Here is a 21,072-nt window from a genome sequence, read left to right as displayed (position 1 = left end):
TAAAAGATTAGTTTCTTTGCAATACATAAATCTAATTACAGGGGAGAAAAATCTGGTTTTCTAGTTAGATTTTGAAATATGATCCACACACTCAGGCTAACTTGATCTCTTTTCCTAAGTTCAAAATAGTTGCCTTATAATTTCAGCAAGGTCCACAGGATCTGAGGTAAGGCTCATTCATTTGATTCCTGTTTTCCATTCAGCAGTTAACTGCATTTTCAGCTCATGGGAGCCTGACCCATGGCAATGAGATTCCATACTTGGCTGTAATAATTTCAGTGCAGGTTTGCCTCCTGTAGTTGGCATGTGAATTCGTGACTCTGGAGCACTTTAGTGGCCTCCTGGAGTATAGTACAAGCACAGTGCTGCTTTCCAAAAAAACTTACTCTACATTTTGGGAGCAGAGTTTGGAAAACAAGATAGTCTCTGATTGCCATATTCCTAATGTTGCTCCAGGAATCAGCTCACATTATCACCCTCACATGATATGCTCCAAGTATGTTATGATTATTGTGGAGTGTAAAAATCAGCCCTGTGGACTCGTTTGGTGGTGCTTGGGTAGGTTTGTGTGTTAAATTACAAGCCCAAAGAGAAATGACTAATTTGTTTTTAGAGGACAAAACCTTTCTTTTCTCACATTTCCATTAGTTTGGCAGGGAGGGCAAAAAAGGAGCTGCCTTGCTGTCTTGGTATACAACTTTGGGCTCTTTCCCTCTCTGAGTTTTTTTCATTTCCTGTCCCTCACCGCTGTTGACCTGAAACTAAGAGACTGCCAGTTATTTCTCCAGCAAAGATGGGTTTATTTTGGATCAGCAGAGAATATAAATTTGAGGTGTACAACCATGGTATGCAAGTCCTCACACGTCAAGGGAAGGAGAATTTTATAGGCAGGAAAGAAGTAGGTAAGGCTATGGTAAATCAAGTCCATGGCTTTTCATTGGCTGAGTCCTTGCCAGGAAAGAAGAGAGGAGTCTTTGTTTTTCTGTTGGGCTCTGCTGTCATCACAGGGCATGAGAGCTCCTCCTTCTGGTCTCCTGACTCTGTTTAATTGAGGTTTCTGTTTATTAATTTTTTGCACCACTAAGCCTTTGTTTTGGATCTTGCAGGTTGGTGGGGAGGACAGTGTATGCAAATCTGAATAAATTGTGTCCCAATAGACCACAATTTCTACATGTGGTCAGGGTCCCTATCTGAGATCCTTTTGACCAGCTAGTCTGGAGAGGATGATAAAAGAAGTTTCTCTTTGCTAATGTTGCTGGACTCAGATCTACTGTTCTGTCCCAGACAATTATAGTTGACCCTTGAACAAAGTGAGGGGTAAGGGTACACCCTCCCCCTTCATCCCCTTGGTCAAAAATTCATGTCTAACTTTACAGCTGGCCCTCCAGGCCCTCCATATCAGCAGGTCTGCATCTGCAGATTTAACCAGCTGTGGATTGTGTAGTACTATTGTATGTATTTCTTTAAAAAGATCCACTTATAAGTGGAGCCGCACAGTTCAAACTTGTGTTGTTCAAGGGTCAACTGTACTTCTTTGACTTAGCCTTACCTGCCTTCCCCAATTCTTCTCTCCTAGGAGAGGGTTCTCCCTGAGCACCGACCCTGAAGACTGTCATCGGTCTAGGCCGCCAGAAAGACAGGATGTTCTAGGGGTCACCCATGGGTCAAAGCATGGGGTAGACTCACTCTAACCTTCTCTTCCTAACTCCAGCAAGATCACATTACATGCGATCACATTACATACACATTACATGTTTCTCAAATGTGGATGATCTATAGGCCCTGTGATTACTTCTTGATCTGACAGTAGGTTTCGAGAAGACAACATATAGAAGGGTTGCATTGCCTCTTTTCCAGTGATTTATGAGAAATTCCAATGCATTCTCCTTTTTTGCCTCTTTCACTTGGTCTGCAGCCCGATTCACTCAGTATCTCCCAGCCTCCAGACCTCTGGGACTCGATGATCACTTGTATCTATTGGCTGCCCTGCCTTTGACCCCCTGGCTCCTGTCTGCTGGTTTCTGAGCTTCCCCTGGTCTCAGTCTGCCTTAAGGCCTGATTCACCTTCCATTTGCAGTCCCTTTGCATCCATCCCCTTGGCTTCGTATTGTGTTTTTATCAATTCATCTGGAACACATAGGAGAATGAGTAACCCCTGAAAAGAAATTAAAACAGCTGACGGCTCACCAAAAACAAAAACCTAACAGTCCTAGTGAAGGGAGTACTCTTCCACAGCCTTGAGACTCTGAAGCTGGCTATAGAAAACACTGGCCAGGACACTGATTCTAGGCTGTGTGGCAAAATGAAAAGAATTTTAGGGCTGGATGGCTCCTTTAGAGCTAATCTAGTCCAGCTTCTTTCTTTACATGAAGAAACTGAGACCCCTGGTCCCACAGTTAGTAAATTAAAAAGTCAAGAGTAGAACCTAGGTCTCTCTCTGACTATGTTATTTCCATTATCCCTGGTCTTGTAGAAACCTGGTCATCTTTCCCAGACCTCTTAGCCCTTTTCTGGTGTCCATGCCTTTTCTTTGACCTCCTTGGTTTTTCTTTCCATAAGCAGTAATTTGAATGTAATACATTTGGAATCCTGCCGTACCCTTATCTCCACAAGTTCTGGATTTTTCTGGGAAGAGGTTCATGCTTTTTCTGAAAGATTCATCTATGATTCAGTGATCATACTGGAGAGATCACAAGCTTCCCTCTGTAATCAGAAGGGCCTGGATAAGAAACTAGAATTTTGAAGCTTGTGAATATCCAGTAGAGGTTGCTGTAAACTCAGACTTTGGCCTCTTTGTATAGGAGGCTTTGAACTTCAGGGCTAATGCAGAGTCATGAAACTCCTTTGGAGTGTTTCTAACCAAATTATCTTTTCATTTTGCTGGTAGCTTTTATTGAAATTTAAGTGTAAAAAAATTTTTTTTTAATGCATATGTACTACCACTGGCCTTTGTTAACTATCAAAGTATAAATAACTAAGATTGTTTGACCTGGGTATAGACCTACAACTTGAAAGGAGCCTTTTTCCTAGTTTTTGATTACTTGCTTGAAAAAAGGTGTTTGGGAGCATTGCCAAATAGTTCTGGGGTTTTTTTTAAGTAACTATTATCTTAAGCCTGTCCACACACAGCCATCTATTATGCAATAATATGGTAAGGCCAAGCCACAAATCATGGTATGATTTCGGCTTTACATCCTTTCTCTTGATGTAATTGAAATTATTTCCCACTTGTTTTGGAATAGGAAGCCTGGAATCAAATGCTTGAGGGCAAAGATGTTACTACTTTATAGCCTCCTTTCTCAAGGATGTACCTAAACCCATTAGGGAGCTATATTAAAATTTTTAAATGAAACCTATGTAAGTGTTTATACCAATAAGTACATTTTTTCACACCCTGAATTGTTCTTGCTCTGTTCCTTTTATTTTAGCTTTTTTTGTCTTCCTACATTACATATATTGTCTTATTTCCAGTTATCTACCTTCGTATCCACCTTCTTATGAGCACCACCTGGTATCCTCCAGGTTAAGTTTGCACAGTTTGTCATGTCAAACAAACATGACAGTGTGATTTCCTGAACCACACTCCCCCTTTTCTTTGTCAAAAACAATTTCTATGCCTGTCTTAAAGAGATTGGATAGTTAAAAAATGGAAAGATGCCTCTTTCTCCTGCCCCAAAGCCCTTAGGTCACTGGAATAAAAACAGCCCCAATGAGGAAATGACTACAAATATATACTCCTAAATGCTTGTTGTACTCACATCTGCATATTCTTGTCTTAATTTAAATTAAGGGGGGAGGGGGAGAGACGAACTCCTAAGGAAATGAGTAAGAAGAGACACAGCATTCCCAACCCATCTGAACTGGAAGCAAAGTCTTTGGTGACAAGTGGGTTCCTTACTCTTGACACAGTGACTAATAGGGTACAAGTGTGTGCTGTTAAATGATTTGCTGGTGTTAACAGTTAAAATTAGGGTACCTAAAACTAACCTTTCGGGGTGTCCTGCTGACATGTGGTACTTTATTAAATTATCTCCCTAAAGCACATTCACCTGGTCCTAGAATTCAGCCGATGGGAGAGAGTTTCCATAGGTGCTGGCTTCATCAGTGTTTGCCAGGTCCTTACTGAGTACTCAGTGTGCATAAAAGAAAGTTTCTTTTCTCATCAGTCCAACCTGGAGGTTGAAAGCAGGTGTCCAAATGATAAGTGTAAATTTAAGAAGCACATACTTAATCTCAGTATCCTCAGAAGAAGAGAAACTTCTTTTATCATACTTTCCAGACTAGCTGGTCAAAAGGATCTCAGATAGGGACCCTGACCACATGTAGAAATTGTGGTCTGTTGGGACACAGTTTATTCAGATTTGCATACACTGTCCTCCCCACCAACCTGCAAGATCCAAACACTTGGAAAATGTTACTCCAATGGCCTCTTAGTTAAGTATTCTATTAAAAGATAGAGAGGGCATCCTATCCCTCTGTACTTAATTTATCAAAGCACATATTTATAGAAATATTTGTTTAAAATTATAGTCAGTATTTCTTTTTTCTATCAATACTCTGAAAACTCTAAATGTAAGTTCTTGTTCAGATAAGTCAGACATTTAGAAATACTTCCTTCCCAGAGCAACGTTGGTGCCTTGTGTTTTTGTGTGTAACGTTATATGGTTTGTCCTTTTTCAGCCATATTTTCAGAAGACAAAAACACCACAGAGCCTGCTTATAAGGTTAAAAATGCCCCATCCATTCCCAGCACTCCAGAGCCAACAACAACGCAAGAACCCTTGGTGGGCAGTCAAAAGAGAAAAGCAAGGAAAACCAAGATCACACACCTTGTCAGGACGGCAGATGGCCGGGTATCACCAGCAGGAGGTACTTTGGGTAAGACAAGCAAGCTTTAGACAGAGATGACCAGAGCAAGCAGGTGACCATCAGGGCCACGGTGGCCAGAAAATGACTATAATCCAACTGTGGGTCCTCAGTGAAAAATGGGTCTGTCTGTCAGTCTGGTCACAGTAACATTTTCTCTCTCTGGATCTCCTTGAGAACTGGTTTCCTACAGCATTCTAAACGTACATGTTTTAGTCCATGTTTTAAAATCATAGCTCTTTTCCCAAGAGCATGTCCGGAATTCCTAGGAAGGAAAGGTAGCTTTTAGGACTGTCAGCTACCTTCTCCTTCTCAGCATGCACACAAACAGTCTTAAGTAAATTCCCAAAGATCCGAGACTTTTAAAAATACTGGATGAGTCTTTGTCCCTGGCTCACGTTTTAAGTCATTACAAACCAGATCATCAGGTGTTCAAACCAATGAATTAAGAAAACTGAGAAAGAAAGCATCCAGCATTTCCTGTACAGCTGATTCAGACCACTAAGGGAGCCTGAGAATGCTTCTGGATTTCTTGATTCTCTGGGCTAATCCTGAACCAAATATTAACTTACAGTGAATTTCTCCATTTCAGTCTTGGCCTGTGGTCTCTTTACTGTTCCTGGTGGCCTCTGTGGAATTGCCTGAGGGGCCCGGCTTAAGCGAGTGACACTGAGCATCCCCCCCTCCTATCTAGGGGTGGTACACCAACCAAGCATTAGTGGACTTAGCTGCTGCCTTTCTGCCTTTCAGCGCCTCTAGCGTCTCATTCTATCAGCCCTGAAGGAGGTGTTCCCCACCCCCCTTACCCTAACCCAGTTTCCAGACAAAGGTCAAGGGTCCATAATGACTTCTGTAACTAGCAAAAAAAAATGTTTAAATGAATGCTTTTTGAGAATATTTATAAATAACTGATTTAGGTTAATCTAGTTGGTAGACTTATTGTATGCTGAGATCGAAGTCATTTAGTGAATTTTGTGCACTTGTGTTTTGCATATGTAGATTGTTAAACCTTAAAGTATATTAAAGACCCCTAATTTTACTGTCATATACGAAGTGAAACTCAAAGAGGTGGAATTTTGTTTCATAACACATCGAACCACTAAGTAGGATGACGATTAGAATCTAGTTTTCATGATATTTAGTCCAGCGGGCTCCTTTCTCCTTCCCTTTCCACTCTGGATTCTGCTCTGTGATTTTCACGTTGTATAAATTGTTATAGCCTCATTTTTGCTTTAGGAAGAGTGAAAGATCTTAGAAAATATTCCCTTTTATGTAGAAAAGCATATAGCACTTCATGTTCTAATATATGACATTTACAGCCTTTATCAATTACTTTCTGTAGTTAAAATGTTTTATTATAAAAACCATGGTAAAGATTACTCCTCTTCCTCTCTAATGGCTGTATAAAGTGTACTTACTTCCAACAAATGTATTGGCATAGCATTTCAGCCACCTCTTCATAAATACCAGAGGGCCCTTTGCTTCCTTTCAGTAGGTCTTCAGAACAAAAATAACAGTTTAGGATCTCATTGGAACTGATTCATCTCATTGGGATTAGTTTAGGCTATCCTAAGTGTCGGTAACACAGCATACTGAATGCCCACGGTGCACCGTAGGGCATGCTGTGGCCTCATCAGGAATGTTTGGTCAGTTGAGTTTTTAAGGGCCATTTTACAGCATCCACTGGCCCCTCTGCACAAGTCCCTTGGGTTTTATTTTGGCCACGGTCCATTTTTCCCTCTTTCTCTAAGATTGACCTATTCTTTGTTCTTGGATAAAACACAGCTCCTCCGCTCAGCTTCAGGGCATGGTGCTGCCCGTGGTTGCAGTTGAGCTTAATAAAAGAGTTTTATTCCCATGGAAGAAGAGATTCTGTAAAAGCCTTAATATTCGGTGGATGACAGAAGTGAACAGTAAAGCATATTAGCTCATTTCACATTGTCTGACACTGAGTTTTCTCTGTGTCCCTTCTGGAGGGGACAGAGCGATCCCTCTCGTGATGAATTTTCCTTTCGTTACAGATGACAAACCAAAGGAACAACTGCAGAGGAGTCTTGCTAAGGTGACCGAGACGGGCTGCAATGACGAATGCTCACACAACCGGGAGGCCGCGGAGACGCGGAGCAGCACCCCGGAGATGCCAGCCGTGTCTGCGTTCTTCAGCCTCGCTGCGCTGGCCGAAGTGGCCGCCATGGAAAATGTGCATAGGTCAGCAGTGGGGAACCTCGCTGCCCTGGGCTCTGGGGACCTGTTCACTTTCACCCCGTTTCACGGAACATGGGTGGAGACAGTGATATGGAAGCCCAAATCATCCTTTCTGATGTGGTCTGTGATATTTTTCACAATGATGGGGGTTCGGGAGACTTTTGTTTACGAGGTGGTAACCGAAGTATATATACTGTTCAGCAGTGTGGGAAAATATAAGGGAGTATTGCCCACCAGGTATTTTACTTTGAACATAGTATTATTCTGTGATTACGCTTCATTTCTGAAAAAGCCTGAGAGAGCAGAGAAGCAATATCATCTAATCATTAAAGCTTTAGAGTCAGGTCTCAGACCTGTGTTTGAGTCCTACCTCTGTCACCTGAAAACTGTAAGGCCTTGAGCAAGACCATTCACTTCTCTATCCTCTGTTTTTCCTTTTATACTGTGGCTGTAAGTGGTTCGCATTTCATAGAGATGTTATATAGAATAAATCTAGTGTCCCAGTACCGGCACATGGTAACACCCCCATTGAGGATGGCGTTGGTGGTACTAGCGGAAGAAAACAGTGTGGTTCAGGAAAAAGAGCATCTCAGCATCTGACTCATGGAAGCCAGAAGGCCTGGATTTTTCTTCAGCTCTCTGTGTTTGTTAAAAAGTCATTTATTTCTCTGGGCCTCCGTTTTCTCATCTTCTGTTTAGTATAACAATATCCCCAAAGAATCACAAAGTTGTGAGGCTCAGATGAGACCAGATACGAAAGCCTTTTGAACTCAGTGAAGTCCCACAGAAAGTATATTAAGTTCTAAGTATATAATTGGGTGTTCTGCTACTTAATGGATCCTTTGGGAAGATAAAAAAGCCTTTTGTGAATTCAGGTATTTCTTGTTTTTATTCAAAGTGGATTACCCACAGATGAGTTCTTTCTTAGGTTTTCAGCCTTCAGCCCAACAGAGCTTGAAATCTACCCCAACGTGTCTACCCATCTGTCAGGCTCCATTCTCCTTCACATCCAGGTTTAGGAGACCCCAATGGAAGCTTTGTTTGCCTCTTGCTGTTTACCTGTCATATTACAGTTCTAGTGCCTCCTCACAAATAGCCTCTAGATTTTTCCAAGAAGTCAAATTCCTTTTTTTTTTTTTTTTTTTTTGCGGTACGCGGGCCTCTCACTGTTGTGGCCTCTCCCGTTGCGGAGCACAGGCTCCAGACGCACAAGCTCAGCGGCCACGGCTCACGGGCCCAGCCGCTCCGTGGCATGTGGGAGCGTACATTATCAGAATTCCTTTTCATGTGTACACTGCAAGTGCCTAATAGCAAGTGAACGGTGACAGACATTGTTAAAATCTGCTCAGGTCTCTGAGGGAGATAATGCACAGACACTTCTCCACTCGTGAAGTTTTACAGTCGAGCACAGAGGACAAACTCATAGCGCATGCAAAAAGAATTAAAAATATGCCTGAGTGTTATTAAGTGCCCCCATAAATTGTGGGAATAAGAGGTCATGTAAGAATTCGGGGGGGGTCATAATCCAGGGCTCAGGAAGGGCCACCACACAGTCACCTTTGCTGCTGCCAGCGTCCCCTTCTGAGCACGGCTGGTGACACCTCTGCTCTGTTAACCAGCCGCCTCCACCCCAGTGACTTTCAGCTGCAGCAGCAGAAAGCGGCAGCAAGCCTTTCCACTGTCACCACCACCTTCCTCTCTGTCCTGCGGTCACGTGGAATCGCTTACTCCCATCCACATAAGCCCGCTTCTTGCCTTTGTGCGTCCTCCTCTCGGGTGAACGGCCTGTCTGTCTTTTGTCCTCTTCTCTCAGTCTTCCTCCCGAAGTCCTGCACACTCACTGTGCACACCTCTCTTAGACCAGCTGCCACACTGGGTTGTAGTTATTTGTTGATACATCTGTCTCCTTCCAGTACACTTTGAAAGCAAAGCACTGGTGTTATTCTTCATGTACACAGCTTCCTTAGTTCCTGTTACGCAATGGACGAATGAACAAGTGAATGGCTGAGTGAATAAATGAGGTGTTCTTGAGAATGTCTGCCTAAGTTAGCTAGCAGGCATAGAAAAATGGTGTTCTTTTTTTTTTTTTACACCTCCCATTAGCAAGAAAAAATATTGCCTATTAGAATTTTACTATCAGGCTTCTCTGGTGGCACAGTGGTTGAGAGTCCACCTGCCCATGCAGGGGACACAGGTTCATGCCCCGGTCCGGGAGGATCCCACACGCCGCGGAGTGGCTAGGCCCGTGAGCCATGGCCACTGAGCCTGTGCGTCCGGAGCCTGTGCTCCGCAACAGGAGAGGCCACAGCGGTGAGAGGCCTGCGTACCATAAAAAAAAAAAGAATTTTACTATCAACCTAACAAATGGTTAGTGTTCTTACTATCTAGACAGACAGACAGCCTTGGACAATCTTAGTTGTAACTTCAGCGGTTAACCTGTTAAAGCAGAGATCCCAGCCATCCCTCCACCTGCAGGCTTAATGTAATTGTACCTGGGTTGCACATCAATTAATTATTGCTTAGGCATCACCTAGTTCATAATTTAGAGAGTGGTCGACAGAGTTAGGGGTAAACATATATTACCTGCATTCTTGCCACAAGCAATCTTAATATTGGGTTCAGAAACCCAAGACAGAAAAGCAGTTTTACAGAATGCAGGAAGTAGGAAATTGGAATTAACCTTTGTTGAGAGCCTGTTTATTTACTAGGAGTTTTATAAGGATGGAAGCTCATTACATTTATTCTTAAAATCAGCTCTGCCAGGTGCGTCTTTTTAGTTCCATTTTAATGATGGTACAGGCGGTTAATTAACTTGCTAAGAGCACACAGCTAAACTTGAGTCAAGATCTGAATCCAAGTCTTTGAACTTCATTGTCTTTGCCTCTGCTCCAGCGTGCCACTTAAGCAAGCATCTGTCATGTCATAGAGATTCATGGGGAATCTCACCTGACCTTCCCCTGGGAGCTGGAACCATCACTTCGTGGCAGCCACCTCATGCTCCTACCTCCTTTTCTTTTTCCACTGAGTAAGCTGGGCTTTCACCCCAATTTCTCTCTCTCCCTCTTGCTTGCTCTTTTTTGTTTTTGCATTGTATTTTTCATCTTTCACTTATTTTTCTTTGTATGTTTCCTTTTCCAATACTTGTTAAAATTCTTTTTTGCTTTTGTAATATTGTTACACATCCAATCTTAAAAGTAAAAAATAGCATTTTAATTTCATCTTTCTTGAACAAAGAGTTGAACATATTGAATAGTTGGTTCTTACAGCATCCCCACATAAATAAACAGACTAATCCAGAGGCTTGATTATAACACGTTTTGTTTTTCTAAATTCCTAATATCTTTAGCTAAGTGATCGTTGGATTCTGAAATCCCCAAATGTAATCTATCTGTATTAATTTTCTTTTTTGTTCATCAAGAAAAAGAAAATTAGATATAGTTATGGAGAGATACAATTTGAATTTTAAAATAGCTCCTTTTATTTCACGTAATCTGAAGAAGATACTGTATTGAAACGGTCAAACCAGTGAAAACACTGCTGCTCTATCCCATATTTTCAGCACAGTGCTGTGCACTACAGACCATCGTAGGCCAGAGCAGTGAGTATGCATTGTTGAGGCTTGGGAAACCTATTAGGACATGTCAAGGAGGTGCCCAATCCTATCTTTTTAGAACGAGAAGCTCTATAGAAAGTACCAAGAAATTTTCTTATAACCATGAAGTAAATCATATTTTTCTTCCTACTCATTAAACAACAAGCTGAATGAAAAATAACTGTTTGATCTATGTCTGTTTGATGTAGATCCAATCCAAATGATAAGAATTTTTTTAAGTCTTGTCTAGAGTTCTTTCTCCGTATGTGTTGATTTTGGCCCAAGTTGATTGGATTTTCTAACACACTAAAATTCAGAGCTGGTACTTGCCTTCTTCCCTGTGCATTCTCCCTCCATATGCCTTTGAGACTTCTCTTTCGTTAGGCGGGTTTCATTGTTTTCTTTTCATTCATTTTTTAAGTCACAGTTCACCTCTCTCTGCAGAGGCCATCCCTTTTATTGGCCTTAAGTTTTGAAATCGGGCTTATTATTATATATCTCAAGAAATGAGCCTGAAGGTCATCGGTTAGTATAGGAGAGTCTTCTTCCCCTTGGGCAAGTCAAGGAAAGGAATGTGTCTTTTTTTTTTTTTTTTTTTTTTTGCGGTACGCGGGCCTCTCACCGTTGTCGCCTCTCCCGTTGAGGAGCACAGGCTCCGGACGCGCAGACTCAGCGGCCATGACTCACGGGCCCAGCCGCTCCGCGGCATGCGGGACCTTCCCGGACCGGGGCACGAACCCGTGTCCCCTGCATCGGCAGGCGGACTCTCAACCACTGCGCCACCAGGGAAGCCCTGTCATTTTTTAATATAAGTAGATCCAGAGGAAAATTGTCATCCTAGAACCATAGCCCTTGACTGAAAGGTTTCCACTTCCTGGGAATTTCACCAAATCTGTTGGTGCTTCAGGTTTTGTCTCTACGTAATGGAGGTGGTTGTTTGGGGGCAGAGTATGTTGTTGAGTTGTATGAGAGGAACTGAGATAAGAAATCCTTAAAAAAGAAAAATAAAGAAGCTTTAAGAATAAAAACAGTTTTAATTAAATGGTGTAAGTAGTAAGTCAGTGGTAGCTATTAAACAAGATATGTTGGAAAGCGTTTGTTGGTCATTCATCATCCTCTCCTGTTTCTGATAATGTACTCTCAAAAAGTGATTTCTCTCTTTTTCTTCCTCTTATTTTACAGAGGTCAGAGATCAACTCCGCTCACCCATGATGGACAGCCAAAAGAAATGCCACAGGCTCCTGTACTTATTTCTTGCGCTGACCAGTGAAGCGCCCTTTAATTGTAAAACATTGTGCTTTACCTACTACCCTAGCCTTGTCTTTACTGAGAGATGCTAGTGAGTCCATGTGGTGGAAAATATAGACTGCAAACAAGTGCTTGTTGCCCTACACGGCCCAGATTCACTTGAAGCAGAAGTTGGCACCCTGGGCCAGTTTGTTCTTTCAGAACCCAGAGTCTTTGAGGGTGATGTTATCTGTCTGATAATGAGCAGAAACGGGATGATCCTAGAGCTTTGCTTTCTATTGAAGGCTTTTGATGGTAATAGGTGGTAACTTGGTAAAAGGCTGCCTTTACTGTAGCTCATCCAGCATCTCTTTTACCAACCAGAGAGTGTGAAACTAGTTTCGTATATTACCTAGTTATTCTTTCAAAACAAAAACAAAAAACAAAAAAAACAAAAACTGACACACTGCACTAGTTATTATTAGATATTCTTAGTCTTTTTTGTACATGGAGATTTATGTTCTAAGATGGTTTATATAATAGGTTATACCTACATTTATATTGTAGAATAATATTAAAAAGCCTGTTCCAGAGACTCCCAGACAGCACGGGCAGGCAGATGTACCATTGTTAGCGGTGTATGCTCGGCCTTGTGGTCCATATATTCTGCACTTTTATATTTGCCACCAGAGTGGTAGTTTGCTGGCAAAAAGAGAAAGAGAGAGAAGAAGAAAAATTACAGTTCTTACAAGCAGAAGTTTTTTCTTAGCCTTGAGTGACCAAGAAGAATTTGCTTGGGTCAAATTGTGGCGAATATTTTCCCAGACAGGGGAAGAGTCCAGCAGATTACAGATTACTGATGTTTTCATGCCTTGAGGATTCTTTTATTTTTACACAGGGTCTGAGTGACCAATGGATCGTTCATACAGACAAAAAAAGAAAAATATTATTCAGAAGTGACCTTAGTATTACTTCACTATTCAGAACACATTGAAGACACACCCACTTCGTGTGGACTTTGAGCTACAGACCTTTTACATCCATCCCAGACAGACTGGACGGGTAGCAATTGCTATGCACAGCCTAATTGGCACTGCAGGTTTTTAGAGCCATTTTGAGTTTTTGTGGTTACGGAGGTATTGATGAGGGAGGTGTGCCTGACCAGAGTGGGACTCGCAGTTATAGATCCAACCTGCAAGTTTCCTGTTTCCTTTTCATGTTTTGTTGCTTTTGAACATAAAACCAACCATACATATGCCAGTGCAAGTGGATTAACTGGCTTAGAACATTCAACATATTGACTCCACCACCTGACGTTCACAGTATCTTGTTTCTTAGCAACAGATGCAAAATGATAAATCAAAATTAGTCGGCGGCTACAGATTTTACAGGGTATTTGTTCCATAGCACAAAGTATTTCCCCACTCTTGCATCACAGCACAAACTACCAAATTTTAATTATTGGATTCCAGCAATAATTTTTACTGGTTTTCAAACTGGCGGAATTTTGATAGTGTTAGTTCAAGTTTGAAACTTTTGAATTAGATCTCTAAATGGTGACAGTTTACAAGGTTTTATCTAGCTTTCTTATTTATACTTGACTGAATTGTAATGATGATTTTTTTTCTAATCGTAATTTGACCTAATAGCCATACAAAAAAATGACTCTATTAGTACTGACTAGGTTTAGCTTTTCACGGTTGTAGATATTACTTCAGTTTCGGTGCTGGAAAATATGTACAACATACTAACAGAATTGAAAAAGAACAGAGAGATTTGGGCGTTTTTTTTTCAAAGCAGGTAAAGAGGGCATCAGGGCATTGGAATGGTGTCCTCAAAAATGCATATTCCTTGTGGGCATGGAGGAAGAAGGAATTAGTAAGCAAGGTTAATCAGAGGCAGAAGCTTAACCCCATTCACACAAAAATAAATCAGGTGAGCAACCCCAGATTTTAGCATGAGATTTTTACTATGATGCTGTTGTATTAATATTTTCTAAATTTCGAAACACAAATTGAATGTTTGAAAATTGCTGGGTCCCAGTGTTGGTGGCTGTTGGAGTTTCTGGACCACTTGCTAGCAGTGATTTAAAAATTATAATTAGCTAAAATCCAAAAAAAAAAAAAAGAATCAACAACAAAAATTGTTTGGTGCAGAACATGCACCTTGACAATGGTACTAACTTGTTATTCTCTAGAACATGTTAGAATAGGTCTATTTTTGCCAGTGCCCTCTCCTCCAGTCCTCTGATTACATTTCACTAGAGTTCCTTAAGAGAGTGCTGTATATTCATGGGACCTTTTTTAAAAAGAAGCAAAACAAAAGATTACTTTTTTCTATGTGATTAATATATCTTACTTGATCTGCTTTTCCTAAACCTCAGTGGCTTTTCCCTTAGGCAGGGGTCGGGGTGGAGGGCAACCTACTGGATACGACTGTTTTCAGATACTTTAGAAAAAAAAACAAAAAAAAAAACCCACCTTTTTGTAGACATGCTTAATTTTTAAGCGGTTAGGCACTGAGAGTAGCAGAAATCCTGCAAAGCTTTATAGTCTTTTAGACACTCGCCTTGTCATTTCTCTGAGTAAAGTCTTGATTTCAAAAATAGTGCTTTTCTCATGCCCTGAATCCACTGGAGAGGGGTGTTGGTATTTTCAGGTAACAACATTTGTTAGCACAAATATTGCAGACCAACATGTAGTACCCTCCCCCATTTATCATCTTCATTTCACTTCTCTCATTCTTTTTTATTTTGGAAAATCATATTGCTATGGTGTGTACCTTAATCTGCCAGCAAACACCATCTACACTAACATTTGTCCCACACGCATCCTCAAGCGAAAAAGTTGTTGCACCTTATGTATATCTCAAGCAAACCAAAATATGATGCTCTTCTGCTTTTGTTTTATTCTAAATTGTTGTATCATATCTTTCTGAAACCATTCTGAATCTAGTTGAAATTATCAATATTTATGCTTTTAACCTTAATTTCTGGATTCAAACCTGTATATAAATCTTTTGAAAAAAATTGTCCTAGCCCTTCTCTGTGTTGCTGGAAGTGGATGATTTAGTCTCAGATGGAGACACAGTACTGTTCCAGTTTTCTTTAGCCTTTTATTTATTTAGTCATTCTGGGTATTTTCCTATGTAATTTTGAAGTGTGTAGAGTATATTATAGTTACTGAAGCTGCAGCTCTAAGAAGCTGAGTGAAAGAGAGAAAATACTGTAAGACACCCTTCTTAAGTGTTTATTTGTTTGGATAACTGTAATGAGGCCAGGAAAAGGAAAAAGGTCCCACAGCCACTTTGAAGACACAGGTTCTTATCCCCAAACTAGGTTAGTTCCCAGATTTTAGATGAACATGGTGAATTCTTTAAAGCCCTCTTTTTTAAAGGATCTATCATACCATTGTAATTCTGACAGTCTTTTCCCCCCCGAAAATATATTTATTTAATTCCATCAGATGAGCTTTCTACCAGTGCCCCCTCGAAGCCATGCTGAACTCATTCCCACGTTATCACTGTTATTATAGTTCCTGCCATTAAAACTGCTGCAGAGGAAAAAAGTGATGGAACACTATGAACAAAAAGGAGCATCTGAACTGGTCTGGTTAGTCAGAACGCAACTTGTGTAATCTCTGTCACTCTCTTATCAAGTCAGATGCTACCCTGCCTGAGTCATAGAAAATTTTGTTTGCACTCTGTAGTCCTTGGCTCATCCTCTGGAAATGTTTGCACCTATGTAAAATCTCAAGCAAATTATAAATCGATACAGCACTAGGAGTAAGCTGAAAACTGAATGACATGTTTTGTTTATACAGTTCCGGGGGAGGGATGGGGAATATCAAGTAACTCTGTTCCAAGTTTGGCATTTGGCATTAATGTGAAGCAGTGGGACCATGCTGCCTGCTAAACTACTGTATGAATCCTAAGTGTTCTGGAGACCAGCAGCTGGAGGCTGGAGGCCAGCATCCACACAGCAAAGGGGAAGCATCGCCGCTCCATGGGGGAAAAGGAAGGAAGTCGTGCAAGGCCTGGAGTCATCATTTGTAAAGGGAAAGTCGGGGTGTACGTGATGCTGTGAGAAGTTTCACCTTTGATTGCACTGCTCCACAGAGCCCTCAGATAAGGCCAATCCTAATGGGCTACCTCGGCTTTAACGGTTAATTTCAGTAAGTCCTGTTTCAAAGGTTTGTCTTTTTTTTTGCTTCTACCTTCAGTGCCACTATTTTCCGCTGCAGTGTTTTGACTTCCCAAACCACCTTCTCCAGAGAGAACAATGTATTGCTGAAAATGGGCGGTAGAAGCAAATGCTTTTATTACATTTGACCTATAAAGTATTCAGAGTGACTGCTAGGTGGGAATTAAAATTTAACTTTCCCCACATAGGATCTTGTTTTGCACCTTATAAAGAGTGTACTAATTGTTAATTAGGTGTTGCTTTTATTTATACAAGCATTCCCAAAGAATTAGATTTGGATTTTGTGTTTATTTGAGTTTGGGGATTTTTTTTTTTTACAGTTATCTTATTTAGATTGACTAACATCATACTTAACAATAGAAAAAAGAAACAGTTGTTCAGTTCATCTTACCAGATATGTCTGGTGAAGTATTCAGGGTTTGATGGACTGCTTTGCTTTTATATAGTTTGGAAGTGATAGTGAAGTTTATTATACCCCATATTAAATGACCTTGTCCTTTTCACTGGGGACATTATCTTACATTTTAGGAAAAGAAGCAGCAAAAGAGTGAACAAGACAAGTACATTTGATTCCCCTCATACACCTCCATCTGTTTGTGCTACGCTTTCCTTAAAAATATAAATATACATTTTCTTCACACATACAAAAAAGTTTCCTCTCCTGGCCAAATTTTGTTTGTGGTGGTATGATTTATACTAATAATTGAAAAGAGGAAACCTTGTGCTTAGAAGTTCAGTGGCCACTGTTTTCTTGTTGCAGTCAGTGGTCAAAATTGATCCTGCCCTTAAGTTGATCTTTATGCACAGAATTAGTTATTGTGAACATTACTACTCTTTCCAAAGATTTTCTAATAACTTGGGCCAGAACTGGTTACCGAGGAGCAAGGACCTAATTCCATGCCTCCACACCCTCCCACTGCACCGCACCACACATCTTACCTCACAAGCTCTAACCTAAATCACAGAGGCACGCGTTTCGTGGACTAACCATGACCTCCCCTTGCGGCCCCAGGGGGGTGCTCCCGTCCCCTGACACCTCACTTTAGTGCCTCAGCTCGTAGCGGCAGAACTGGGGTGGGGGAGGTTTGTGATCTGGAGCTCAGCACATGCTTGGCAACATGTTTCTCATTTCCTTAGCGCTCATGTCTTACTCTCAGGAATCTGTCAAAAAGGAATAAAAACCACCTGAGAGTCCACATACCAGATTATGAACTTTTCCCATAGGTTTGAATTGCTTACTTACCTGTCATAAATTAACCACAGCTTCATTTGACCACCAGGTCTTAAGTCTGTTGACAGTTTTCAGCATGACCGAATCGCTCATTTTTTTTGCTTTCAGAAATTGGCTTGGTTCTCTTTAGAGTTGGTGTAAACATGCCATGTAATAAATGATTTCCACTTAATGGTACAACAGAATTATTGCTTTCTTAGATGTATGTGTAGTAAAAGTCAATATACACATTTATATAATTTCTTTCTTCAAAATCTTATACTTAATTTGATATTTCTAAAAATTGCACATGTAAGTCATGTGTATAACATGCTAAAGTACTTTAACTGTGATCTTAAAACTGAATAAAAATATTTAATAAAAATTTGAAATATTTTAAAGATATTATTCAATTTTTTTTTTTTTTTTTTTTTTTTGGTTCACACTACTGGCCATAGTGTATGTGCCTTCAATAGACCATATTTTCTAAAAACAGTAGGGAAAATACTTTAATACAAATAAGACGCTTCAACTATTTTAGAATACCAAATGATGGTCTCCCCTAAACTTTACCTGAGATTCACCATTGTATGAGCAGCCTTGGTTGCTTTTGCCTAACGTGTGGAGCAGAAATCAGCCCTACAGAAGAAGGAAAACATGCTTCAGTCTGCTGTGCAGGAGGAGAGGCTCCTTGGGAAAGTGTGACCTGCCTGAGCATACCGTCTTGCCCCGAACTATAATAAAAGGATGGAAATGGTATCGTTAAGACTGTAGTATAAACTCAGGCCTCAAGTTTGGTGAATATGATATTCCTGAACCGTAGAACCTTGGATATGCTTTTTTTTTTTTTTAAATCCTTTGAATTGGCACAGGATTGTGCCAGTTGGCACACAATTGTGCGCATGCGCGCACAGTGTATAAATACATATATAATTATGTCACAGCCGTTGCATTCAGACAGACTTGGCTCCAAAGTGTGGCTCCACCCATTTACTGCTGGGTTTCTTAACCTCCCTGAATCACACTTCACTAACCTAAATGATGGTGGTTAATAATAACTTCTTAACACCACTACTGGGATGAAAAGGAAATACATATGAAAATGTTGGCATGGGGCCTGTAACGGAAATGCTCATTAAGTGGTAATTGTTGACTGTATTATATTTATTCCAACTGGAAGGTTGATATGTTAGTGTATTCAAAAGAGATGCTAAGTATAACTTCGTCTTCAGAATGAACTAGGGTCCTGATGCCTTAGGGATAAGCTGTTTGGATTTGATGTTGTGGAAAACTCATGGTAGGTTAAGTTCACATAGCTAACTCGTATATGTAGCACTATAAGATTTTTCTGTAAAATCTGTCTGCCTAATGAATTACATTTTCTAATACTCCAGCACACTTGCTTTGAATTATTGAGAATAAAATGTATTGGGGGAATATAAATTCTGTTAGGGAAAAGGGTGATAATATGCATATGTGTGTGGTTTTATGATCCTACATATACAATCACATCTGTCCTTTCGGGTAGAACATGAAATCTCTTGCAAGGAACAATAAAATGGTTCTTATCAATAAGTGAGCTAAAACTAATACTACTGACTCTATTCCATGCATATTGAACAAAGGTAAAGTTGCTGATCATAATGTATCGGAAACCTTGTCACCTTTTTGAAATATGGAAATTTTCAAATATATGCAAAGATAGAGCGGCTAGTATACTGAATTCCACGTACCCATCACCCAGCCTCAAGCACCTGCATTTCCTCAATTGCTTCGTCTGTATTTCACCCATTTTCCTCCATTTCATCCCCCAACCCCAGATATGTATATCCCAGAAGTGTGATTTCATGTATAAATACTTGAGATAGTCTTTAAAAACAAATATTTTGATATGCACGTTCATTTTAAGTATCACCTCCTCACGATTCCAAAAGTATGTTTCTTGTCCAAAGCAAAAGGAATTCATGAGCCACAGCACTGCTGGAGTGAAGATCATTTGGAATTAGAAAACGCTGCTCAAATTGGGTATCTCTGTATTTGACATTTTTAATTTACAGTTTCTAAACAGATTTTAAGAAAGACGGACTTTTCTTAGCATATTATTTATTTAATTTATTTAGGTCTTGCTTTCTATGATTTTGTTGTAGTTAATGTCTAAAAAGGCCCAAGGGCTAAAACTTACAACTATATAAAACTTTTATAAACTTGCTGTGTCCTTTACACTTTTCCCTCCAACCCTGTCCCTGCTGCATTTTCTGTCTCAGACTTTTAAGAGTGAAATCTGTTCTTGTAGGGGAGAGGTAGAGACAAAATTTTAGATGAACTCTGGAAGGCAGGTTGCCAGAGACTTTAAAAATCTGCAATCCTGGGTCAACAGGCCAGAAATTAAAGCATAAAGTGAAATCCCTTGCTGGAAGAGATAAAATGATAATTCCTACTTTAAGGCTCATCTACTCAGCGATCCCTTACCCTAGAGAATTTCACAAAAGGTCATTTTGTCTCAGGATTGTGTATTGCAAAGTCAGAAGAGAAAATGTGGGGATTGAAAGTTTCTTGAGAATGATGGAGGATGAAAGGGGGAAAGGGAAATTTCATACAAACACGTCTTTAGAGTTCAGTGTCTAAAAGTCAAAGTGGTTTTGAAGCCAAAGTCAAATGGTTTTAAAGCCAGCATGGAAATATTTCCAAGAAGTATGCTTGAGTATAATTTCTTGATTTTTTTCTACTATTGGGCATCATATCTGTGGTGCTTATGGAAGACATTAAACAGATAACAATTCATATCTTCCAGAAATAGACATATGAAAGCACTGAAAAAATACATTAAAAGCAATTAAAATATACTCAGTAGATACAAAAATAGGTAATAATTTGCCATCTAATATGAAGCATCTATTTGAAGTATATTTAATAGAAAAGCAAAATTGATATAATTAAAATTTTTTTTCCCCTGGGGATGTAATCTTTGGGATAAATACTGGAGAAGTTTAGATGGAGTTTTACAAAATAACTTTAAAGTTTCACTTCTGCCGTACTGCATCTTGGCTTAGGTATTTATAGCAATATATTAAAAATAAAAGTGATACTCTGACAAGTTCTCAGAAATCTAAACCCCTCTTGTAAATGGAATATGAAGTACTTAACACACCAATCAGCCTCACCTGTATTAAACCTGTATTGTGTATCAGTCAAAATAAAAACTGTGTTGTTAGAATAAAACGCCTTAAAAACAGTGCTTCATCCACTTCTCTGTTTTCAGAGCCCATGAAAATTAGTTCACCTCACTTGCTTTGGCTCCAGAAGAGTTCTTTACCCATATGGCACGTCCATTAAATTGCTGTCATGCTCTTACAACAATCCAGTCGTTCCGCAAATCTGCGGTGGATGCCTGCTATTGGACCGCTAAGCATCAACAAGACAGTCTTCTAAGGATATATAATCTAGTGGGGGTTAGAAATGGTGCACTGAAATACAATAGAGATGAGGTTGGGCATGGAAATCAAAGACTGTCGGAAAGAAGTTACATATAAGTGCATGTGAAACTTGATAATCTGCATTTTAAAGACAAAAAAATTGGGTGTGTTACTGTTCTACTTTAAAAGAATAAAATTCTTTTAATTTCTCAGATCTCTGAGAATGACAAAAATGTGATAAAAGCCTTTGGGGACGATCCATGGTGTAGCATATGTTTCTTTTATGTGTGTCCTGGGGTATGCAACCTCCCAGCTCTGCTAATTCCAGGACTGATGTGCAGTTAGATAGCACATCGGC

General features: G+C 40.1%; 1 protein-coding gene across 26 annotated transcripts in view; it reads left to right on the top strand.

The window, feature by feature from the left end:
* BBX (BBX high mobility group box domain containing) overlaps nt 1-14,805 on the top strand; it is a 279,480-nt gene extending 264,675 nt beyond the window's left edge. For 25 of the 26 annotated variants that reach the window (XM_067738986.1, XM_067738990.1, XM_067738974.1 and 22 more), the window contains 3 exons: nt 4,681-4,878; nt 6,888-7,074; nt 11,846-14,805. In XM_067738986.1, coding sequence (XP_067595087.1) covers nt 4,681-4,878; nt 6,888-7,074; nt 11,846-11,933 — 473 coding nt within the window. In that variant the 3' untranslated portion in view covers nt 11,934-14,805. The remainder of the gene's footprint in view (nt 1-4,680; nt 4,879-6,887; nt 7,075-11,845) is intronic. The other variant, XM_067738973.1, reaches the window with a different exon arrangement.
* The last annotated feature ends 6,267 nt before the right edge of the window (nt 14,806-21,072 follow it).

The sequence above is a fragment of the Pseudorca crassidens genome, chromosome 5, assembly GCF_039906515.1.
Source record: "Pseudorca crassidens isolate mPseCra1 chromosome 5, mPseCra1.hap1, whole genome shotgun sequence".
Taxonomy (NCBI): domain Eukaryota; kingdom Metazoa; phylum Chordata; class Mammalia; order Artiodactyla; family Delphinidae; genus Pseudorca; species Pseudorca crassidens.
This window is presented reverse-complemented; position numbering and strand designations above follow the sequence as displayed.